We start from the raw sequence: 25,084 nt of genomic DNA on the forward strand, positions 1-25,084 counted from the left end.
CCTTGTTCTGTTCTCTTTCACTGAGGCCTTTAAAGCCTACTACTTCACCAGCTACTCCTTCCCATCCTCCCATGGAAGAAAGCTTCTTTTGGTTTTTCTGTATGTTAACCCTGAGTCCTCCTCCATAGTGCTCTACTTGCAGAAACATGGCACTGCAAACTGTAGTCTTCCTTCAAGACCTCTTTGGTTACACCATGAAGGAGTTGTTCAGCACTGGAGAGGAGTTCTGGGGCTGTGACTTCGGTGGTGGAGCAGGGGAAGAAGATGATAAGAGTGGGGTTGTGTTGCTTGAAGGCAATGCAGGTGATCAAGGTGGCAGAGGACTAGAACAAAATGCGGCTTTGGGCACCTCTTGCTCCTCGATGGTGCAAATTGTTGACAAATTCTCATCGCTGGAGACCTATGCCACTGATGATGCCATCAATGCCAAACTGAGGTCCGGGGTAGGCCGGAGAAAGAGGCAGCGGTGGAGGAGCCAGAAGAACCAGGAGGAGGTGGAAAATCAAAGGATGACTCACATTGCGGTGGAGCGCAACCGGAGGAAACAGATGAACGAGTACCTTGCTGTGCTCAGGTCACTCATGCCGGCCTCCTATGTGGCCAAGGTTTGCTTCTATCTCTCCTTCTGTTTAATTTAACTGCAAATAGGATTAAAGTCATCTCTAATCCCTTCCTCAAAACGCATATTGAGGCCGGTTTTCCAGGGAGAACAATAATAGTTTGTGTTCTTTGATCTCTTACGTTGCAAAGATTCTTACTGTCATCCAGCAGTAGACAAAACAAAATCGTGACATTCTTATTGTTTCTGTTAGTAATTAAGGCCAAAGGTCTCGTGCATTCTTGAACAGAATTCGTGCACAGTTCCAGGAACTTGCTTGATGCTGTCACCACCATCTGTTCATGATAGCTAACCCCACATATAGGCACGCACATCTGACGGGCCCTGTGCTTCACCATAAATTTGCTAACTGTTCAAGCTTAAAAGCATGTTGAATTCTTCTTGGACAGAGTGATCAAGCATCCATAATTGGAGGGGCGATAAATTTCGTCAAGGAGCTCGAAAAGCTAGTACAGACTCTGGAAGCTCACAAAAGAATCAAGCAGCGAGCTGGTTCTGCTCCCTTTGCTGATCTGTTCACCTTCGCCCAGTGCTCATCCGACTCTTCCCGACGCGCAAAGTTCACCAGCGATGAGAAAACCAGCGAGACTATGGTGCCTGCGGCAGACATAGACGTCTCTATGGTGGACTGCCATGCCAACCTCAAGGTCCTCTCACCGCGGCGACCAAAGCAGCTGCTGAGGTTGGTGGTAGGATTGCAGAACCTCAATCTGACCACGCTTCACCTCAATGTCACCACCATTCATGAGATAGTCTTTTATTCCTTTAGCCTAAAGGTACATGTAGGCCTATTGTACTCTTTGGCTACTACCGATGCGGGCATGCAGTTAATGGATCGAGTTGTGAATTCTGCAGGTGGAAAATGAATGCCAATTAGCTTCAGCGGACGAGATTGCAACAGCAGTCCATCAACTACTTGGAAAGATTCAAAGGGAGGATGCCTTAGACCGTACCATGTAGCTTTGTTTTTAGGACAATATCTTTAATGTAGTAGTTTAGCTCCAAATGCTTGTTCAGGATTCCTGTTTTGCTGAACTTGTCCGAAACATTTGGAATGTGAAAAAGGAACTCTTTTGATCAATGTGAAAACTGAGCTTAAATGTGCTCAATCCTAGAGAAGCTTAGCCAAAGCTCTCCGTCAACTGGCGCTGTACCTGATGTAAGAGCTCACTAAAACTAAGAGCTAACGGACAACAACTGAATAGTATGTATAGCCCAAAGAGGAAGCAATTCGATCACTTTGCAAAAAAGCTACCTTGTCTCTTGTTGGGAGTTATCTCAGCGTGCCGATAGGAATGAACAGGGTGGCCAGTTGTGTTGGGTTCCCATGAGCTTCAAACGTCGACTTGAAAGGATGAACGTTCTGAGTTACAGGTGTCGTATAACTCCTTATCTACATACCATTGGTCCACATCTTGGGAAGACGGCCTCTGTCTGGTCTTAGAATCAAGGATTTAAAGGTGAAAAACTTGGTGATCGATCCGCCCTCCATGGTCTGGTAGAAGGCAGGAAGTCTTTGGTAACAGGATCTCACACTACTATTCCAGGACACTTATTGGCAGTCCCAAACTCAGTCAATCATTTTATTGGCTAATGAACCAATAATTGACTTTATAAATCGACTAAACATGCAAGAAAATCTCACAAGTTCCAACCTTTATATATATTTGATGATATTCTTCCTTGCAAAGTGGAGAAAAGGATCTCTCAATAGCAGTGAACCTTTCTGTAAGTCAAGTACTCTGAGCATTTGTCCTGTACATTGGCATCTTTCATGGCACTGATTCTGCATAAACAAGTTGAGTGCTGCAGTGAGCTAAGAGTTTGAAATTTTGATAATTGTTGCGAGTTCTAACTTAAACAAAGTAGCAAATGTGAAAAATAACATTTACTGAACATAAAAGCCTTTCTACTTCGTACTAATACTATCTTTTACTCGAAGAAACAAAAAATTACTAGTCATTCTTACCATTTAAATATAATATATTAGACGTAGAACTTTTCCATCTGATGTTATTCCTAAATTGGTGCAGAGATTTAAGGGATTTTTGTCTAGAAGCTATTATTATGCAAGTAAACCTACTGTTAGTTCTCATCAGAGTCATTCTAGAGAGATTTATTATGGCCTATATAGTATAGATCATACGAATGGCTAGAATTAGTGCTTCAAAATCTGAATTTCAAACTGTTCAAGGCATTGAAAGTTTTGAATCTGAGAATTCTTATGCTCAGCCAGCCCAGTGTGCTGGCAGTTCAAAAGGAATCTCTCACAGGGTGGTCCAGATAAAAAGACCAAAAACTGATGCATCAATTAAATCTCCAAGATCAGACCAAAAGAAATATTGGATATACCTTTAGTGCTGTCTGAATGGTTGTGAGGTTCACAATCTGATTGTTTTGAAAGGATATTTGGAAGGACATGGTGCCACTTGCAATGAAAAATGCAAAATTAGATTAATGGAATTGTATTTAAATATAGCCTGAAAAAACAAATAGCTATGCAGCTGAACCCAGATAGCTGGGACTTATATTCTATTCCTTGTTATTTGCTATATTATATACTGAGGAACATATAAATCAGAAAATCCCTCTCTCAGGAGGAAAAAAAATATCACATTGCTCATTTGAAGGATGATGATGAGTGCCAAAGAGAGATCTATATTTGCAACAATTGCTTCTGAAGCTGTTGAAAATAGTCATTTTATATTTGCAACATCTCCTCTTAGTCATGTTCATTCCTAGCCTATTCAGCATCAAAAGGAAAAGATTTCCCAATAACTCTAAATTTACAAATGGACTTCTATGTAGCAAAATCCACAATCGAGATACATTAATCACCTCTAATTAGTGCAGTTATAAGCTAGATTAGAGGTGATCCCCATAATTCACACAGTATCTGATCCCCATAATGGTCCTAAACATGAAAACGATATTTGAACTATCAGAACCAGGCTTTATGCTATACAGGACAACATGGGCTCAGCTAATTGTTACAAAAGGAAGAACTAGCTTCCGAACTCTTTTCACCAAAACTCTTATGTCGAAACAATCAAATTCCTTTTTTCTTTTTTAATACACAAGGCACAAAAATCAAGAACACATGAAAAGGAGCAGTCATATTCTGTCGCTTACACAAATCTGAGAAAACTGACCGATAAGCAACAATAAGATAGGGTCAGTGTCACCCAGACCAAGAAACATTGTCTTAAGAACAATGACAAAATCAACAGCGAAGTAAGTTGAAAGATGTTAACCAATAAGACAAACTACTGCATCGAGGTGAAGATATGGTGGTAAATGTAAGAACTGCACTTATTGGACAAAACAAGCGAAGCAGTTGGGCGATTGCATCAAGTTTCCAGATGTACATATGCACTGACCCATAAAAAAGCAAAATGAACTGGGAACAGGGCAAGGACCATCTTCTCTAAGGAAAGACAAGACATTTGGATTATAAATAGCGTTCTGTTCTACCTGTTCGTGTACCTGCAAGATTGTCTGCTTTGCCAACGGTGGAAGACGCAGTAAAACCTAAAGGTTCTGTGGTTCTTTCTTGCCAACGTCCATGGACAATTCTGTGGGCACCGGCGTGGCCAGCCAGACAGCCCATTGCAGGACTAGCCCATCTTAATAATTTGTGGTCCGATCAATTCATTGTTTTGGGCAATTTGATTCCAAAATCTGCATCAATAATACTTTGAGAATACAACCAACAAACAAATTGAACCACTTACTTTGGAGAAGAGTTTCTGAGTTAATCGTCGCTCAAAAGTTTACCTCCTTAAAACAAATGGAACAAATAAAATGACCATTCATTCATTGTTCTAATCAGTGAATCAGAAACTGGGAGAAGTTCTGAAAGGTACCACCAGGGATTGCTTTTTTAATTCTATTACTTTGCACCCAAGAAGTTGACGCGACTGCTTCGTATAACAGGACCGTGAGATTGGAGGATGAAATGATGAAGGATTGAAGGCTGAGGCATTTTGATGATTTATAAAATTTGAGAATGTTTTGAAAAATAAGATAATTTATGGAAGGGCGAAATGATTATTTTTTCCTTAAATAGAATCGACCGACCCGAATCTTGTTCCTTGGTCTGTCGTTGACTTTTCCAGATATAATGGGCCGGCGACCGAGACATCAGTCAGGTTAATCAGAAACGTTAATCTCGGAAGGAACGGTCCAGATGCCCCTCCCACGGCGCACCACAAGTGTGAATACGGAGCCGTTGTTCGCAAAAGGAATCCCTTCTCTCGCTCGCTTTGGCCGCCGCAAGGGGACTTCAAAGTCCCGCCGGGAAGAGGGGAGGCAAAGCGAGGGCGCTTCCCTGCTCGTTCCATCGTCGTTTTCCAAAAGGTTTGGATTGCGCATCAGCTATTCGAAGCCTTATCGATCCCTCCTCTCTTGGACTCGCATTTGATAATTGGCGGATCGATAATGTTTCTGATTTTTTTTGTTGAAAATTTGAAAAGAAATTCAGTTTTTTTTTATTATTCCTTTTTTTGGTCCATTTATATCCGAAATTAATTAAAATTGACTGATTGCTGATGTAAGGTAATACTCTGTTTATTTGTTCTGATTTTGCAATGCGGTTTTGGATTTCGTTGCTTTCTTTAGTTTACCTCCGTGCAACGAACATAGAAAAATATGTTTTTACAATGATCTGTTTGTTTTTTCTTCCAATTTTAGGATCACAAGCTACTTTGCTCGATGCATCTTCATGTGCTAACTACTTGAAATTTTGTTGCAGATTGAAGCCTTCTGCGTGTTTGTTTTAATCTGCAAATGGCACTTAAGTTTGAGGTACAACGATATACATATACCTGTGTTTGTTACGCCATGGCGTTCTGTCACTCATATTACTCAGTAGTTGACAATGTTGTTCAATACTATAATCGAGATGAATTTTGTATGCCTAGAGGTAGAATCTCCTATTAATCTTGTTGATGATTATGGGAAAAATATTTATGTTTATATTTACCCATAATATTCATAAGGATTTTTTAATAGGAAAGTCAGTATGATCAAATCTTTGGCTACTCTTTTCAGTATAGAGTCAATAATTATTTTCTGGTGGTCCAAGAAAATATGCTTATTGGTTGCTTTGAATTTCAGGAGTTTGAATCTTTACGAGCTTGGTCTTAGATAACTATCATAGGATAATAGTTACAACTGATTTGGCCCAATGTTATCGGTTGATAATTATCTTGAATGCATCATTTTTATGCATGCTCTCCCAGCATCCTTTCTTTATCAAATCAGTGCTCAAACATAGAGCTGCCTATTCATTTTTAGTCTATGTTTCATTGAGAGCAGACCTGCAAAATTTTTTCTATATTTTCAGGTGTTGGGAAAGTTTAATAGAGCTCGTGCAGCACAGTTAACACTTCCTCACTTTATATGTCAGACACCACTTTTTATGCCCGTTGGGACTCAAGGTATGGTTTTTCTTTTTCCTGCATTTAACTTCAAATGATATTAATGTAGACATCCTTGTATAATTTTTCTTTTTCCTGCATTTAACTTCAAATGATATTAGTGTAGATATCTTTTTCAGCTAGATTAGACATAACTTGCGGTAAGATGCTTTAAGGTAGTGAAGTGAATTCCTTATTGCCCCTGTTATAGTTGACTCTAATTTTATCTGATTTGAGATTTTTTTGTTCTAAAAATTTCTTTTCTGTTAAGTCCCCATTAAGGTTTGATTGTATTTCTCAATTTTATATTGGATTGTGTTGGAGCCTTTATGCGTCTCTTTATGGTATTGCACTGTGTTCTCTTGTAGTTTCTAGTTCTTCATATCTCCTTTTCTTCTCAGAGTTGAATGAATTTGCTCACCGATTAAGGTGCATGATTCATAAGCTATTTATGTAGAGGAAGTGGAAGACTTTAGTATGAAATCTTCTGCTATTTTCTGGTTCTAGATAATTCTCAGTCCAATTTCTCCTTTCTTTTGAAACAAACCTAGTAATGGGTAGTTACTAGCAACCCCAATTACCCATAGTAAATTGTAGTCAAATTTGACTTTAGAAATACAGGATCATTTTGTGGGGAGAATATACTGTCTGGAAATCAAATATTTACTAAAACAAAACTTGATTCTAACTCTGCAACTTGTCTCCCTTTGAAGATTAATTTGGTACCAAAATAGATTAGTAAAGCATAACAACTAAATCTTGCTTCCATGTCATTCAATAAATTCATTGTCCAGCACAAGGTTAAGAGTGCTACTGCTGGTAATGATCTGTGACAGAGGTTCTAGTTTGGAGGATACAATACCAGTAAAAGATTTATATTGAGGGTGTCATCCATTTATGGCACAATATTGAGCTCTGTGACAGTATCCTGTTTGGTGTATAAAAGATATGTGACATATGGTAATTAGTATCATATATTTGTCTATGTTTTTCAATTGACTTTTAGGTACAATAAAGGGTCTTACTAATATTCAACTGGAGGAAATTGGCTGCCAAATAATACTTGGTAATACCTACCACCTTGCTTTGCGTCCTGGTGCTGAGCTGATAGATGAGTTGGGTGGTCTTCACAAATTCATGAACTGGAAAAGAGCACTGCTTACAGACTCGGGTGGTTTTCAAATGGTAGTTAAGATGTTGAAACAATATCATATGCTTTTGAATCCTATTTGGTTTCTTTGATCTACCATTGCATCTTGTGTTTATTTACATGTTTATTCATATGATTTTCATGCATCCTTAAATATTAGAACCTGTTCCAAGTTACAAGAGCATTCTATTCAAATCATTTTTAACGTTATTATAACTAGTAATGAGAAGTATAATTAAGATCATGCTCATGAATTTTTTGCGTACCTGCTTGGGCCTAATGAAACTCTCCACCTGTTCTTTTTGTAATTAGTGATTTACCTAAATAAAGTTTGTTTTGCAAAGATAAATGTAATTTTATTTTCTAGTTTGTAAGGACTCTTTAAATAGGACTAAGTGATCATGATACAACTACCAATAATTTGTTTCCCAACTATTTGGGTGTCAGCTACTTGCATTTCTTCCCTTCCTTGAAATCTATGTAAAGCTATACTTAGTAATATTAATATAGTCTTATTCCTCCATGACGTTAATATGATCGATTTTTTTTTCATTCCCTAATGATTCAATTAAGCATCCATGAAAATTTATAATAATGAAGGCTACCAACATGCCCATTCAGCAAGATGCAATTTTGTATTTCCTAATTTAAAACAGTTCGGATTAGTTGTTAAAATTTAACTATTTAAGTAGCAATAGTCTAAAGCATAGTAATATTTGTCTACGTGAACATATCCTTAGCGTTTTTTACATGTTAATCTTGCTTGAATATCCATTCATCCATGCTGAAACCAGCTTGATTTCACTATGAGTTTATGCTACATTTGCATGTTTCTGTTTGACAACAATTACTCTATAATGGCAGTGAATGTTAAACCTACAAAGCTTTGATATTGAAACTTTGTATCTGATTGCACAGCATTCAAACTTAAGGTATGACTGGCTTCCCAGAACTCTTCAACTTATGGACCATTGATTAATTGGATATTTTGAATGGTACTATGACATTAAAACATGCAGCCTTCAAAAGAATTGACTTTTTAAGTATTCTAGAACATAAGGAATTTTGTCTGATCCAGTGTTCAAAGGGTTACTAGATATTTCTCCTTGGACAAGCAGTAGACTGGTCCAGATTATTCTGAGGACTATTGCTAGTTGCTTTGTCAAATTTCACTTCTAGTTCATGATATGGCAGAATATGCATTTCACTTTATAAATTTAGTTTGACTCTGTTGGATTTGATATTTCAACTGTATGATTAATGTACTTTTTTTTCTCTCCAGGTTTCACTATTGCATTTGGCCGATATTACGGAACAAGGTGTTACATTTCAGGTGACAATTAAAAGTTACATGATAATCATGTATTTTTACTTGGATGCCAATGCCTATTTGTTAATTGATTCTTAATCCAGCATGAGAATTGTTATCATGATTTATCCATGTAAAGTACTATAATGAGTATGGACTCTGTAGGTTAATGCAAAAACATAGAACTTGTAGTGATGTGGTTGATTATCTCTTAATCATTATGGATAACGTATGGAATGACTTCTTAAGTTGCTACTCAATACACATTGAGGTATTCAGAACCATTTGGTACTGAAATCTCATAGGCATATAGCCAAACATCTTTAAATTAATATCCTGCCTAAGAAATCTTGCCCACAGAATTCCACTATCCAAACCTCACTCCAAAAATCCACTATTTTAGAGTCAGAATCTGGATATTTGTTTGAAAGATGCGTTTAGCACTTTTAGGTTCTATGAGTTACAATGCAAAATATCACTCAGGCAGGACATATTTAATCTGTATATGGATTCTGGAGAAACCCATACTACAAACTTATGAAGATATTCAAGGATCTGAAATTCTTGTAACACATGGGCTTTAGAAATTATGTAAAAAAATTGTGAGGAATATGAACTCTGATTTGTGTATCTTCTCAGCAGCTTCAAAGTTTTTATGAATAATGTTTTTCTTTGCCTCTTTTTATTGCTATGTTGATATTAAGTACTTGTACTATCTCGTTAACTATACTAAGATAGTAATCCTATTACTTGTTTGTGGTAGTGTGCTAGCTCACCATAGTCCACCTATGCTGTTGAAGTCAAAAAGCTTTTCATGATTTATTCTGTTGTAATTTGTTTTCCCCTTTTATGCCAGTCTCCTGTTGATGGAAAGCCAATGCTTCTCACACCTGAAGAATCTATCCAAATACAAGTACGTAAACTGTGGACTTTGCTATTGCATTTGAACATTATCCTTGAAGGTGCATTAATTTTAGTGTTAAGTTTGATTCTAGCCTTTTGATATTTGGTCTTCTAGACTTATCTATGATTGTATGCAGTGGTATTTTGCCATTGATTAGAGTACATTATAGTTGACTGTTTCTTTTCTAAGTTTTTCTCTGAAGGGGTTAAGTTGTTGACATTTTTGGTCATGCTTTGTAGGTTTTATGTCTACTGAATGGTTGTATTTGCATTGTACATGGGTCATATATGGAAGTGGTATATCTCTCTTGTTGGGTAGGTTGGATTGATGACTCAGAAGGACATGAGCTCAACCAGATTTTAACCTTGTCATTATTTTACAGACATTGCCTGAGCCTCATGTATAGCCTCAAGTGATACAGCATAAAAATAAGAGAAACTCTGTCATTCTCATTTAGCAGTCTGCGCTCACTTAACTTTGCAGATGACATAGTTCGCCATGACATTGTGACCTTTTTGTATGATAGTAGCATTGGATCTTAATTAAGCTTTTGAGCATCTTTGCTATGGAATTAATATACTTGTTGGTCATCACTGTTCTATCAATCAGTAGACTTATTCAGTTATTCTATCATATTTTTGGTACTTTTATACATGCAGTCAAAGAGTTTGTATGCAAAATGAGTTAGCCTATGTCGACTACATATACAATTTTTTTTTCACTAATGCTTCATATATATTTGTGCATATACTCATGCTACATGGAACTCAAAGTTTGTAATCTAACTATGTGCATGCAGCCAACATTTGCTCGCTAGGAGCCTAAGACACTGTGATTTAGTTTATAATCTAGTGGCTACAAAGTATGACACCTTGAAATTCAAGTTAAACAACCTTCAGTATCTATGACTATCTGTCAGTCAGCAATCTGATGGACTTACAAATTGCAGAAATAATTGCCCAATTATCATCCCACTTTATACTCTCTTGCATTCTGTCATGTCTACAAAGGCACATACTCTCATTGCTTTCAGCTTGATATCATCTTCAAGTTTACATTTAAAATTATGCTTTTCGTGTTATATATATTTGCAGAATAAGATTGGAGCTGATATTATCATGGCACTTGATGATGTTGTAAAAACTACCATTACTGGTCCACGCATTGAGGAAGCTATGTATCGCACTCTTCGTTGGATTGATAGATGCATAGCCGGTATGGACAACCTGATTACTTGTGGTTCCTTCATGCACAAAATACATTTATCATTGAAAGAGTTTTGTCTAATTAATGTATTTTATGTCTACTTCATTTTGATGCTATTTGTGGTGTTTCTTAAATATTCTTTTAAGGTTGAACCTAAGTTTATATTGGGGGTAGTTCGATTTAGATGTGTTTTGTTGGGCTAATAGAATTTTTGGGAGTGTAAGAGTTATCTATACTCTTTCTCTCTCCATGTGTTCTACTCCCCTCCTCTCCATAAGTTTCGTCCTTCCTCTACCCTGTGACATCATTGACCCCTTCGTCCTTGCATGTGTACTAGCTCTTGACCAAAGTCGCCAGTGTTTCTGTGTATGCTGCTGCTAGTTTTTCCTAGCATTTTGCAAGTTTCTCATTTGCATAGAAGATAGGAAATCTAGTATTCCATTATTGGATAACTTGAATCTCACCAGCTATTTCTTTTTGCTGATTCTCCTTAATATGTTAGGAAACAAGGCAACACTTCAAATATTCATCCGTTGTTTGATTGTGCCAGGTTCTGTGTCATTCATCACTAGTTACAAAATAGTTAACAGGATTTAGAATTACAATCAAATTTCAATGTACATACACATCGATATTTCATTGTAGCTTGAAGCCATGAATTGTGCTATATATATTATTCTATCTATTAAGATCAGTATGTCATTAATGCTACTTTTGGTATATTGCAATAGAAACAGTAGTAACATATAATTGGTTAATTTGTAAACGGCAAATTGTAGTAGTAATTGTATTTTGCTCGTGCATTAATCTATCTTTGCATCTGGAATAAGTACATTGACCAGAATATATTGTTTCCATTCTGTTTGTAATTTGTTATTTTCCTTCTGGTCTGCTGGGTATTTTTAAGGGCAGCTCATAAGAGACCTGATGTACAGAATTTATTTGGAATTGTGCAAGGAGGATTAGATCCTGTTTTGCGGTGAGTCATATGGTGTCTTTGAGAAATCACAAGCAATAAACAATATACTAATATGCTTTTATTTCCAGAGATATATGTGTCAGAGGTTTGGTGGACCGCAATTTACCAGGGTAGGCCAACATCATCCATGTTTAGTTTCTTTCAGATTTTTATTATTGCCATTGATTGTTTCTTTCAAGAAACAGTATTTATTAATGGAAAATATCACCGAACCAACTATACTAATGAACATTTTAGTCATTATGAGAAGTACAGTTGCAACTATCAATTTGACTAATCCCATAATGATTGAAAGTATTTCACTTATTTTGCAACTTGCTTAGGCTTGAATTATTCAACTAGTTATGCTTCTTAACTTTGCTGGCAACAGAAGGCTAATGTCACCTCCTATTGTGACAGCTATGCTATTGGTGGTCTTGCAGGCGGTGAAGATAAAGATTCCTTTTGGCGTGTTGTTGCACAGTGTACTGCTTCCCTACCTGAAGACAAACCCCGATATGTGATGGTACAGTTGTGGACTCATACTCTTTCTTCATCGCCAAACAATTCTGACAGGCAAAACACTTGTTATTTCACCTTATAAAACTCTGCTGATATGGCTCCATTGTTAAAGATCCTAAGAAAAATTCTGGTGCACGTCTCCTGGTTGAATGGGGGTGTATAGTTTGCTGATGACCACTGTTTGAAGTGACAGTGTGCTTCTTATTGCCCGTTAATTGTTAACAAGTGTCAGAAGATCTGTTTTTATCTCAAACCTTCAAAATATCCAGTTTTCAGCTCTGAATAATCTTTTGCTCAAATTCATGATACAATATATGACTTGTTCAATGACCTTCAAGTATCATATCTTGAGGTTTAAAGATGCTACAATATGAGCACCATCATGCATTCTTTATTATTTCTGAGATATTTTTTTGGAGCCCCACTTTTTGCACTAAGCGGATGGTTAAGGAGGTTTCAGTTTGTTGCTGTTTTTGGTGGACATGGATTAGTTTGATATTTTGAACTATGGAAACACCAATTTAATTTTATTGTATCTCATGGTCGATGATATTATGGTGGGCCTTCCTCCACTTGCACATCATTCTGAATTAGCATGCTCAAGCATCTATTTCTTCATCATAAAGAGACAGATAACTTTATTCTTGTGATTTGCATGACTTAATTTGTGTCTGATCATTCTGATTACTTTATTTTACTATTTGGCTATGAAAAATACTTTCCAGGGTGTTGGGTATCCACTGGATATTGTAGTTTGCAGTGCTTTAGGTGCAGACATGTATGACTGTGTATATCCCACACGAACTGCTCGATTCGGCACAGCTCTGGTTCCTGAGGTTAGCCTAACTAACTAAAATACATAATTCTTGTTAATGTTGACTATTCTTTGACAATGTAAGTTCCTTACCTACACAGGGAATCTTGAAGTTGAAAAACCAAGCCATGGCCAATGATGAACGTCCTATTGATCCGACATGCTCGTGCATGGTTAGGCTTCTCAAAATGTTCAGTAGCAAAATTGATTAAACTTTGCATTTATTGTCTACCAAATTCATTTACTCTTCTTTCAGGTCTGTAAAAACTATACACGAGCCTACTTACACAGTCTTGTCACAAAAGATGCTATGGGTTCCCAGCTACTATCCTATCATAATTTGTCATATATGATGAGGGTAAAGGCTTCTTTTTTTTTTTTTTTTTGTCTGGAGACAACTTATATTTCTCATCACATTTACGAAATACTCATAAACTTGTTATTGCACTATAAATTCTTACGTTGAGATGGAATTACTTTACTGAAGTCAGTTGCCTCCTGCAGCTTAGTAAGAACCTCCACACATCTATAGTCGAAGGGCGATTTCCAGAGTATGTGATCTTCTCCTAGTATTGTATATCTTGCCACTAGTTTTCTTTCCTAATTATGATTATAAATCTTAACTACCAAAAATTGTCAGGATAATTTATTAGTCTCTTGTTCTATTCGACAGGTTTGTGCAAGGTTTTCTACAAACCCAGGTTGGTTCTCACTGCAACCAGTGTGAAAACTAGTATCTTTTTTCGATAATATATTATTGTGTTTGAGTTCTTTCTTTTTCTTTTTATTTCCTTTTCCTTAATGCATTTATTTGTTATTTCTGTGTAAATTACTTACAGTTCCCCAAGGGTGATGTACCAGAGTGGGTTTGCAATGCGATGGAGGTTGCTGGTATCGACATCTCCTCCTGCCTTTAACATCATGACATGATTAGCCAAGTTACGATACATAGCATCCACAAGCAGGTGTAGTTTCTGAGACATTTATCAATTTAGATTATTGTTTAGATTGCAGCATAAGTTTTGAATTAATGTGCTGCTTGACTTGAAAAATAGCATAGCTAGCAATTCAAATTATAGAGGCAATATCTTGGGCATGTAATTCATAGGATAAAGGTTGAAGGGAAACTTTAAACTATAGCATCGAATACACTACAGTAGTTGTATGTGTAAAACAGTGCTGAGGAACTAGAGAATGAGATCGAAGCAAATACTGGAAAGACAGACACCATATTAGCATCATTGAGAGATGCCTTGACAATTGTTTGTATCCTCTACCTGTGCAATTGTTTCCTATGAATCAACAGGAAATCCTAGTAGTTCCTCGTCGATTTCCACACTGTCACACCGAACATCCTGCAAGTTGGGAGCTCCAAGCTTGTGACCAAGTCCAATGGCCCTTCTCTTCTTTGACTTTGACAATGTATCTGATATTCTGGCATCATCACAATAATCTTTCAGACAAGTAATTAATGATTTGTTTACGCTAACAATTAATTGCTACATACGTACCATTATGTTTAAAGATTAGATCACCTAACAAAGCCAAAATTTTTGAGAGAAGCTTATTTGGCATCATGTGGATGGTCTGCGGGATGCTCTATCATCAGCCAAATGGTGTAGCTGCCAATTTGTCCACATTAAATCCCTCTCAGCATTAATTACATGTTAATTAAATTAATTGTTTCTTGACAGAGCTGTCAATTACACTTCTTTTACAGCATTTAATTAATCTACTTTGCTGGGAGCAGCTTTTGATTAATTATTATATAAATTTATTCTTTTTTTTTATTGCTCGTCCCTTTTGCATACTCTTCTATAACAAAATGTGAAATTTGTTACTACATTATTGGCACTTTTAAATTAAGAATACATACTCACTTGTAATTGTCTGCTCGATGACATCCAGAATTACATCTCATGGCTGCCGTGGTTGCAGAGCTAAGCAGTAGCTGCAGCACAACTTATTAATTAATTTCTAAGCATTTAACAAAGGCAAAGAGAAAAGGATTAAGACTGTCCATATCAATATCATGCACCTCGATGAAGCAGTGAATAAAGCCTCCATTGAATGAATGCTTCATGAATCATGCATGCACTTGCTCCTTTCTGCAGACTGCAGTGCTGCTCTTTCAGCGTCAAAGTAGAAACTTGGAATCATAATTTATCACGATGAAGGAATGTGTTCCCAAAAGCAGCAACCAGTTCAACCAAGGAAATTAAAAATCGTTGAATGAGTCGTCTTTAGTAGTACTGGAAACTGAGAAGAAATGGGTCAAAAGATTTATTAAAAATTAATAATATAAGATTATTAACTAACGTGTTTTAACCAGTGTTCTAAACTAGTTAGGTAGAAGACACTTTTATTTGCATTTATATATATATCTTATCATAATCTCCATGATTTTCCTTCTTTGAGTTGATAAATGGGTGGGGTACTAGAGAATAGAGATAGTGCAAAGAGGATCTACCTAGCAAAAACAGTGTTAATGGAGCCCAATTGTTGTTGTTGGCTAGCTTAAAGTGCTTTTTGTAACCTTTGAAGTGCCCTTGTAAATGACATATTAAAGTTAATTGTTATGATCAATCACACAGATTAAAGTTCAACCACAATATATATCCATATACCGCAACTGAAATTCAAACTTTAAATACTTAATTATCCGTTAGAAAACCTAAACCTAACCATTGTTACACAGTTCATCTGACTTGGTCCATACACAAATACAAAATCAATGTAAAATTACATTGGAACTCTTTATCGGCGCAAATAGCTATTGCCTTGGTTCTGCAACTCCCAAGTCTCTTCTTAACCCGTGTCAGTCCAAACTCCCAAAGGTTATCCATAAAGGCACGCAAATATCAGCTCCAACCTCTTATTTGCCTGATCTATGAGCAAGCCTCCTAACACAGAGAGATCATTCTGCATTTATGGGCTCTTAAGGAGAGGATATGGACCAGAAGGAGAAAGAAGAGGGGACATGGAAGAGACCACCCTCCTCTCCTCTTCCTCGGTTCCCTACAAAGCTGCTCTCTCAGCGGTTGGATTTCAACCCAACTCCCTTCGTTAAGAGTGCACCAAACCAAGCCCTTACAGCTAAAGAAACTCTCTTTGCTTCTTGAGAACTACCAAAATCTCTTCGGGACTAAGCTGTGACGGCATGAAGAGGTCATTTAGTTACTCGGATCATTTGATCCCCGCTGGTAAAATTCAATTATGAATAGCTAAAGTGCGATAAGAAATGATGAAAAAATTGAATCTTTTGAGTGTAATTGCTCTCTAACCTTGAATTGCTGGGTGTAGGAGAAGAGAGGAGCGTGTTCCGGTCGTCCATAGACGGGCAGGAGGAGGAAGATAGTATGGAGGAGTTATACGACGGCGGCGGCGTAGAGTGCGGGGCGAAGAAGCGGCGGTTGAGCTCGCAGCAGGTGAGAGACTACTGGAGAACAGCTTTGAGATGGATAACAAGTTGGAACCGGAGCGGAAGGTGAGGCTGGCGCAGGAGCTCGGCCTTCAGCCACGGCAGGTGGCCGTCTGGTTCCAAAATCGCCGGGCGCGGTAGACCATGCATCTGGAGCACGACTATGCCGCCCTCAAGATCAGCCACGACGCTCTCCGCCTCGACTGCGACGCCCTCCTCCGCGACAAGGAGTCCTTGCTTGCCGAGGTAACCCGAAACCCCTAATTTTGCACTCTCCGAATTGTGGGAAATTCTCCAAAGGGGGATTTTGACTCCTTGGTCCAATCGATAAAAAAGCAGATCAAGGAACTGAAGCACAAGTTAGCGAAGGAGGATCCATTGGCATCGGAGGCCGAGAAAAAGGCGACTTTGGCAGCGAAGGAACTTTCTCCTCCGGGGCTGGCGTGCAAGGACTGGTCGTGGGACAGCGACTCGAGCGCTGTCCTCAATGACGCCCTGCTCAACGACAAGGACAGCCCGCGAGGGATATCGTCGTCGGCGTCGGCCACCCACATGGTGTCAACGACAGCCGGCATCATCTCTTCCTTCTCCGGTTCCCCGGAACCGCCTTTGCTGAACCTGGACATGAGCACGACCAGATATGTGGGCGTAGGAGGAGGGATTCACTATTACCAGAATCACGCAATGAAGATGGAAGAGTTCGTCGAGGGAGAGGAGCGCACGGGTTTCTTTGCCGATGAGCAAACGCCATGTCACATGGAATTAATATTTTAAAAAAACGAAAATGGATGTAATAATGGAATTTTGGTGCTGCAACTAATTTGCTTGAAAAGAGTAGAGAATTTTGAAGGTCGAGGGGATAAAAGAGACACGTGTCGCCTTCGAGCTCTCAATATTCATGATTTATTTTTGTGCATGTTACAATTATACATATAGATTATATATTTTATATCTATTAAGAATAATTGACATATGAAGATTTTATATCTATTAAAAAAATAATTTATTCTGTCGGTTGGATCCAACCGCATGCTCCATTCGTTTGCTTTAATTGAGTGTCTGACTTGCTTAATCTACTTAATTAAATCGTCATGATACTTGATCATTTGCTCAATTCAGCTGAATCAATAAGCTCATTCTTAATCTATTCAATTTCACTCATTTGGCCTTTATAGCTCGACTTTATATTTTCATCCGGTCCACTAATTTTTTTTGTTACAATAGCCTTCCTTTTCTTGTAATCGATGTCTTCTTTCAAACCGTCGAACTCTTGATAAATATAGTCAAGCTCTAGATAGGTATTGCCGAGCTACTGATGGATATTATAGAGTCCAATTTAACCAAGACGTGATTTGAGATTCTAACTTTTAGTATTGACCGAGTCAAAAAGAATTAAGTAAAATCTATTTTGATCGAGTCAAGATCGTACCGAATAAGAGATTCACCTCCCTTTCAATTAATAATTCCATAAAAATTGACATTAGAAAATAACAAATAGAACAACTCTTCTTGACAAATAAATAGCTCCCTTTTTTTTCTTTTCCTTTTCTTCTGCTAGAAAACAAAACCTCCCGCACCGACCTTGCTTTCAAACGCGCGTTCGTCAACTCCACGACACATCCACGTGACCAGTTCGTCACGAAAGCCACAAACGTTGACTTTTAAAAAGGAATATTCCGACCCACCGACGATATTTAATTCCACCACCAACCATGGATTAGATTTTTTCTTTCCCTTTTTGGTTCTTACTTACCATTTAGATTTTAAATGACGAAAACCACCGACCTGGAATTCTTATCGTCGGTTACGCGTCGGCAGAAGGCAAAGTCTACCCTCCTCCCCATCAGCGAGCTTCCAAGAAACTTAGTTCAACTGATCGGCTCGCAGATATCTGTATATATATACATACACACGCGCACCTCCCAGATCTTCCCATGCAATCCGAGGAAGAATATAATCCATCTATTTAGATTCCTATAGGTCACAACGACGGTAGCTAATCGATTAGAAACAATGGGAAAGGCGGCGGACGGAGGCCTGTGCAGGCGCCACCCGGAGCACCGGCAGTCGGTCGGAGTCTGCCCCTTTTGCCTCACGGAGAAGCTGCAGCGCCACCTCTCTCATCGCTCGTCCACCGCCATCTCCTCTTGCGCAGTCGCCGGCGATCTTTCTTTCTATTCGTCCGCGTATTCCTCCGAAGATGACTCCGACGACGCGTCTTCCTCTGTTTCATACGAGGACGCCGGGAAGCGGCCGCAGGGATCCGGTGGCCGGCAGCTGATGAAGACTTGGTCGTCGGTCTTCGCGGCCAGAGGCCATCGGAAGGAGCGGGAGAAGAAAGAAGAGAAGGGGAAGAAGGAGAGGTTTTGGTGGAAGCTGTTTAGTGGCTCGATGAGGAGGAAGAAGAAACAGGAGGGCTTCGATGTGCTGCATTCTCAGACCTTCAAGGAGAAGGAGAAGCCTTCTGCAAAGTGGATCTTCCATTAGTTACTTCTCCTACCCAATATATTGTCAATTGTTATTCAATTTATTCTTGCATATGTATATATAGGGAAAGTAATAGTAGCGGAAAGTAATAGTAGCTCTAAGACTGATTGAATTAATTTTTATGAGATAGATTTATTACAGTAGATAAAGGTCGAATCTCGATGAAGCCAAACTAATACCTTTCCTTGTAGTGGTCAATTGTAGATTCTCGATTTACATCCTCATATATGATCGTGAAGTCGATCGTGTGAAATTGCTGGAATAGCGGATTCCACCTTTTGATGCAGGGAAAGTAATAATAATTTTACTGTATTTTTGTTACAAGATTAATTCAATAAAGTTGCATAAAATCTTATTCAAAAACGTCAGCTAGCATAGATTTTGATCATTTTCTTTACCAAAATCTCACAAACTAAGAACCGAAGGACACTTGCATGTGTTAGAGTTTCAAATCATCATAGGTTACCAAAAGGCATCAAGATGATGAATATGTTTTCTGAATCAAAATTTATTTGTGGGGCAACTGATTGAAAATGGCTATCACATTCATTTTGAGGATGACAGTTGCACTATTTTTGATAAATAAGAAAGAGATTTGATGATGATTATGTGAAAATGAAGAAAATAACTTAGTAGAGAATTGAGTTGCTATAGCAGAGCTAGATATTTTCTCCTATGTGAAATGAGAGTTACAATTTAGATATATAAATACTTTCATGACTCCATTACATTCATTAAATCATAAAAATTATTAATATTGATTTTGAAAACAACATAATCATTGAATTGTCATTCTTTTTAAATTCTCAATGATTGCATTAATTTCAATATTATGTTCTTGAGAATTGTCATTTTTTTAAGATTTTCAATGATTGTATTAATTCCAACGTTATGTTATTAAGAATTGTCATTCTCTTTATATTCTCAATTAGTGCATTAATTTCAACACTCCTCCTTAATGCACTTTCTTCATGACTCCAATTTGTTGTTGGAGAAAATAAATTTTTTCTTTGGGAAAAGTCTTTGTCAAAATATTTGCAAATTATTCTTGAGTTTTGCAATACTCCAATAGAATTTCTCCATTCTGAATTGATTCTCTAATAAAATAATACTTGATTGTCATATGTTTTGTATGCTCATGACTGACTGGATTTTTGTTAATAACAATAGTTGACTTGTTATCACAATACAAGATGGTGCTTCTTTGTTTTTCTCCCATGTCACAAAGAATTCTTTAAAGCCATATAGCTTGAGATGTTACTTTTGCAGCAGCAATATATTTTGTTTTAGCAGTGGACTGAGCTACAACTTTTTGTTTCTTTGAAGCCCATGAACATATTCCAAAACCAAGAAAAAAAATATAAACTGAAGTGCTTTTTATATCAGCAAGACAACCAACCTAATCCCTATCAAAATAACCATTTAATCTTGAGTCTTTAACAGTTTTATATAAAATTTCATAGTCAACAGTACCTTGCAAATATCTCAAAACTCTTTTTGCTACTTCATATTGAATCTGACTTGGCTCTTGCATGAATCTGGATAGTAAACTTGCAACAAACATTATATTAGGTCTAATAGCTATTAAATACAAAAGACTTCTAATAAGACTTCTATATTTTGCAACATCAACCTTTTGGGCTTCATCTTCTTTCTTTAACTTCTCATTCACCATTAATGGAGTATCGACAACTTTACATCCCAATAAATTAAACTTCTTGAGAACATCTTTGTATACTTTCTTTGAGAAATGAAAATCTCAATTTTCATTTGAGATACTTCAATTCCCAAAAAATAATACAGTAGCCCTAAATCAGTCATCTTATAAGTGCTCATCATATCCTTTTTGAAATAATGAATCATGTTTTCATCATTGCCTGTGAAGATTAAATCATTAACATATATTGAAATGATAAGAAAAATATCTCCCCTTCTTAAGACATAGAGTATGCTCATTTTGACTTCTTTGAAAACCTCTCATTGTAAAATATTTATCAATCTTAGCATATCAAAGTTCAAGGAGCTTGCTTCAACCCATAGAGAGCTTTTCTCAACTTGTAGACTTTATTTTCTTCCCCTTTCACAAAGAAACCTTGTGGCTGCTCCACATATACTTCCTCTTCTAAGAACACCATTCAAAAAAAAGCTAACTTGACATGAAGTTGATAAATCTTCCATTTCTTTTGTGCAGCAAGAGCAATCAATGTTCGAATAGTCTCCAATCTTGCCACAAGAGCAAATGTTTCATAAAAGTCAATCCTGATTTTTGAGACAATCCTCTAGTCACAAGTCTCACTTTGTATATTTTGATGCTTCCATCTTGATTAACTTTTGTTTTGAAAATCCATTTGACTCCAATTATTTCTCGATCTTTTGGATGATCAACAAGCTGCCATATTTGATTTTTCTCAATCATAGCGATTTCATCATGCATGGCTTTTCTCCAAACTTCATGTTTATTGGTTTCTTCAAAGCATTCTGGTTCAACTTTAGAAATATTGCATGATTCATATATTTTACTTAATTGTTATGTTCGTCTTGGGAGACTTTCTTAAGAAAAAGAACTTGGGCTAGAAGTTAAACTTGATGGAGTTTGGAAAATACCTTCAGAACTTATTGTTTCAAAATTATCTTGAAAAGAAAAATCTACACTTCCACTTGAACTTGCTAGGGTTGATGAAGATAATATAACATCTTGTACCTGTGGTTGTTCAAGCTCTTCTTTCTCCTTCCAATTCCAGGCTGCATTTTCATCAAAAATAACATCTTTGCTCACAATTAGTTATTTAACTTCCACATCATATAATCGATAGTGTTGGAACTGTATCCAATAAATACATATTTCTTACTTTTCTTATTGAACTTAGTTCTTTTTTTAGAAGGAATGTGAGCATAACATATGCAACTGAAAACTTTTAAATGTCTTACCGAGGGTTTGATTCCACTTCAAACTTCAAACAGAGTTTTATACCTAATTGCCTTGGTTGGAATTCTATTGAGAATATACATGACTGAATGTACAACTTCTGCTCAAAGACTCTTTGGCAAGAATTTCTCATTTTGTATGGATGTTGTCATCTCTACAATGGTTCTATCTTCTTTTCAACGATGCCATTTGTTGTGGGTTATATTCGATTGTCTATTGCTTCCAAATTTCTTCATCTTTGTAAAATTTTTCAAATGTTTGAGAGGTATATTCTCCCCCTCTATCATTTTGTATGATTTTAATATATAGCCACTTTGTTTTTCAACAAAGGCCTTAAATCTCTTGAAGATAAAGAAAGGTTTATGACTTTTCTTTTAGAAAATAAACCTAAGCCATTCTTGAAAAATCATTAATAAATAAAAGAAAGTACTTTTCTTTCATAATGCTTGTAACACTTCAGTCTCTCTAAATAATGTCAAGTTCTTATAACTCCTAGTGGTTTTCATATATTTATTTTCTCCATAAAGTTGATTCATTATTCACCCTCATTATTGAGTTAGATATTCTATTATACTCTCTCTAAATCATCAGGATATCTTCTTTAACTCTATTTATCTTATAATGTAGTTATCAGGTCATTAATCCTTACAGTATTGTTTCATAAATTAATATTTTTCTTCTTGAAGTGCCTCAAAACTCTCAGATACTTCCAAAAACTCCTTTGGTCCTCTTTTGATAAGATAGAATCGTGGACATAGCCTTACGACAAGCCTGAAGCACTGAGCCATGATCTTGCGATATAGTTTTACGATAGGCCTAGAGCACTGAGTCTCGAACTCGCGACATAGCCTTATGACATGTCTAGAGCACCGAGCCCCGAGCTCGTGACTTAGCTTTATGACAGGCTTGAAGCACTTAGCCCGAGCTCGTGACATAGCTTATGACAGGCATGGAGCATCGAACCCTGAACTCACGACATAGTCTTACGACAGGCATGGAGCATCGTGCCCCGAGCTCGCGACTTAATCTTACGACATACCTGAAGTATCGAGCCCCGAGCTCGCGACTTAGCCTTACAATAGGCTTAGAACACCAAACCCCGAGATCGCGATATAGCCTTACAATAGTCCTAGAGCATCGAGCCCCAAGCTTGCGACTTAGCCTTACGACAGGTCTGGAGCACCGAGCTCAGAGCTCGTGACATAGTCTTATGACAGGCATAGAGTATCGACCCTCGAGCTTGCGATATAGTCTTACGACAGGCATGAAGCACTAAGCTCGCGACTTAGTCTTAAGACAGGCTTGGAGTATCGAGCTCCGAGCTCGTGACTTATCCTTACGATAGGCCTGGAGCACTGAGCCCCGAGCTCGCGACATAACTTTACGACAGACCTGGAGCATTGAGTCCCGAGCTTGTGGCTTAGCCTTACAACAGGCCTAGAGCACCGAGCCTCGAGTCTCAAGCTTGAGACTTAGCCTTATGATAGGCCTAGAGTATCGAGTCATGAGCTCGTGACTTAGCCTTGTAACAGGTTTGGAGCATCGAAGCCTTATGATAGGCCTAGAGCCTCAAGCTCGTAACTTAGCTTTACAACAGGCCTGGAGTCTCGAACTCGTGACTTAGCCTTACAACAGGCCTGGAGCACTGAGCCCCGAGCTTGCGACATAGCCTTATGATAGGCCTAGAGCCTCAAGCTTGCAACTTAGCCTTACAACAGGCCTGGAGTCTCAAACTCGTAACTTAGCCTTATGACAGGCCTGGAGCACCGAGATCCGAGCTAGCGACATAATATTATGACAAGCCTAGAGCTCGCGACTTAGCCTTGTGACAGGTCTAGAGCTTGGAGCTCGTGACTTAGCCTTATGACAAGCCTGGAGCATTGAGCCCCGAGCTCGCGACTTAGCCTTACGACAAGCATGGAGCACCGAACCCAACGCTCGTAACATAGCCTTACAACAGACATAAAGTACCGAGCTCTGAGCTTGCAACATAGTCATACGACAGACATGGATCATCGAGCCTTGAGCTCGCAACTTAGCCTTACAACAGGCTTGGAGCATCGAGTCCTGAGCTCAAGACATAGCCTTGCGACATACCTGGAACACCGAGTCCCGAGCTTGCGACATAGTCTTACGAGGCCTAGAGCCCCAAGTTTGCGACTTATCTATATGATAGGCTTGAAACACCGAGCACCGACCTCGCGACTTAGCCTTGCAATAAGCCTAGAGCACCAATCCCCGAGCTCGCAACATAGCTTTATGACAAGCCTAGAGCCCAAGCTCGCGACTTAGCCTTGCAACAGGCCTGGAGCACCGAGCCTTGAGCTTGCGATTTATCTTTATGACAGACTAGGAGCCCCGAGCCCTGAGCTTGCAACATAGACTTACAATATGCCTGGAGCACCGAACCCCGAGCTTCCGACTTAGCTTTATGGCATGCTTGGGTACTGAGACCGAGCTCGCGACTTAGCCTTGTGACAAGCCTGGAGCACCAAGCCCCAAGCTCGCGACATAGCCTTACGACAAGCTTGGAGCACCGAGCTCCGAGCTCATGACATATCCTTACGACAAGCACGGAATCCCAAGCTCACGACATAGTCTTATGACAAGCACGGAGCACGGAGCCGTAAGCTCACGACATAGCCTTACATTGAGTCCCGAGCTTGAGATCCTATTATGGCCACTTCATCCATATGTGGCGGAGTGATGACACCTCCTCAAGGTATCAAGATGACAACTCCGCACAGTCAGGGACGGATCCAGAAATTAGAGATAGACTGTGCTGATTTTAGGTATGAAAAAGATGAGTTAAATATCAAAATACAATGAATAAAAAAAGAACCTATTAATTTTTTTATACCAAATTGTAGACTACAAATATATATCTAATTTTTTAAAAATTAAATTAGAGTCTAAAATAGCCCAATCCAATAATCTTCATCAATGAATGGGGTTAGAGAGGCTCAAACTCTCAACCTCAAGATAACCATTGAACTATAAGACCTACTGCTAGCCAACTGCACCACCAACCCCTTTAGAAATATTTATTAATGATAAATTATTATAAGACTCACAGGGCTGGGCTACAGCCCAGGATAGCTCCTACTTAAATCTGTCTCTGCGCACAGTCTAGTCAGTCGGATTACGTCTCTTTTGACTAAACTAATTAGGGATGCTTGTGATGTGATAGAAATATATTACCTTCATGTGTCATACAGGGTAAAGTCATAAAGTCGGTTCATCCTTAAGATTAGGAAACCCTAAGACTGTTTTATCCGGAGACGAAAAATATCTCGAAAGACATAGACAATTGAAACGCATATATCAGAATAGAAGCGCAAATCTCAG

The 25,084-nt window shown here is 38.1% G+C and overlaps 3 protein-coding genes and 1 pseudogene across 3 annotated transcripts; all 4 read left to right on the forward strand.

The window, feature by feature from the left end:
- Positions 1-81: 81 nt before the first annotated feature.
- On the forward strand, positions 82-1,579 carry LOC141811553 (transcription factor bHLH94-like). The gene is made up of 3 exons (XM_074699575.1): positions 82-605; positions 1,009-1,395; positions 1,475-1,579. Exons 1-3 carry the CDS (start codon positions 147-149, stop codon positions 1,577-1,579), a joined length of 951 nt encoding a protein of 316 aa, XP_074555676.1. The 5' UTR covers positions 82-146.
- Positions 1,580-4,887: 3,308 nt separating this feature from the next.
- On the forward strand, positions 4,888-14,140 carry LOC141811464 (uncharacterized). The gene is made up of 16 exons (XM_074699495.1): positions 4,888-4,978; positions 5,373-5,425; positions 5,967-6,060; positions 7,046-7,224; positions 8,472-8,522; positions 9,355-9,411; positions 10,497-10,617; positions 11,521-11,587; positions 11,656-11,697; positions 11,987-12,092; positions 12,814-12,924; positions 13,004-13,075; positions 13,159-13,260; positions 13,407-13,453; positions 13,576-13,603; positions 13,742-14,140. The coding sequence occupies exons 2-16, from the start codon at positions 5,408-5,410 to the stop codon at positions 13,817-13,819; spliced, it is 1,173 nt and encodes a 390-aa protein (XP_074555596.1). The 5' UTR covers positions 4,888-4,978; positions 5,373-5,407; the 3' UTR covers positions 13,820-14,140.
- Positions 14,141-16,051: 1,911 nt separating this feature from the next.
- Positions 16,052-17,192, forward strand: LOC141811757 (homeobox-leucine zipper protein HOX20-like; annotated as a pseudogene).
- A 1,078-nt stretch (positions 17,193-18,270) lies between these two features.
- LOC141811997 (uncharacterized) lies at positions 18,271-18,867 on the forward strand. The gene has a single exon (XM_074700082.1). The coding sequence runs from the start codon at positions 18,337-18,339 to the stop codon at positions 18,808-18,810; it is 474 nt and encodes a 157-aa protein (XP_074556183.1). The 5' UTR covers positions 18,271-18,336; the 3' UTR covers positions 18,811-18,867.
- The last annotated feature ends 6,217 nt before the right edge of the window (positions 18,868-25,084 follow it).

This window comes from Curcuma longa, chromosome 17 (assembly GCF_044706935.1).
Source record: "Curcuma longa cultivar G26 ecotype Majalengka, Jawa Barat chromosome 17, ITB_CL_G26_1.1, whole genome shotgun sequence".
Lineage (NCBI taxonomy): Eukaryota > Viridiplantae > Streptophyta > Magnoliopsida > Zingiberales > Zingiberaceae > Curcuma > Curcuma longa.

Excerpts from the sequence above, each read along its gene's own strand:
- LOC141811464 (XM_074699495.1), top strand. Across the intron at positions 8,523-9,354 it reads AACAAGGTGTTACATTTCAG|TCTCCTGTTGATGGAAAGCC; the intron begins GTGACAATTAAA and ends CTTTTATGCCAG. Across the intron at positions 12,093-12,813 it reads ACAAACCCCGATATGTGATG|GGTGTTGGGTATCCACTGGA; the intron begins GTACAGTTGTGG and ends AATACTTTCCAG.
- LOC141811553 (XM_074699575.1), top strand. The coding sequence starts at position 147 with ATGGCACTGCAAACTGTAGTCTTCCTTCAAGACCTCTTTGGTTACACC. Across the intron at positions 606-1,008 it reads CGGCCTCCTATGTGGCCAAG|AGTGATCAAGCATCCATAAT; the intron begins GTTTGCTTCTAT and ends CTTCTTGGACAG. Across the intron at positions 1,396-1,474 it reads TTTATTCCTTTAGCCTAAAG|GTGGAAAATGAATGCCAATT; the intron begins GTACATGTAGGC and ends TGAATTCTGCAG.
- LOC141811997 (XM_074700082.1), top strand. The coding sequence starts at position 18,337 with ATGGGAAAGGCGGCGGACGGAGGCCTGTGCAGGCGCCACCCGGAGCAC.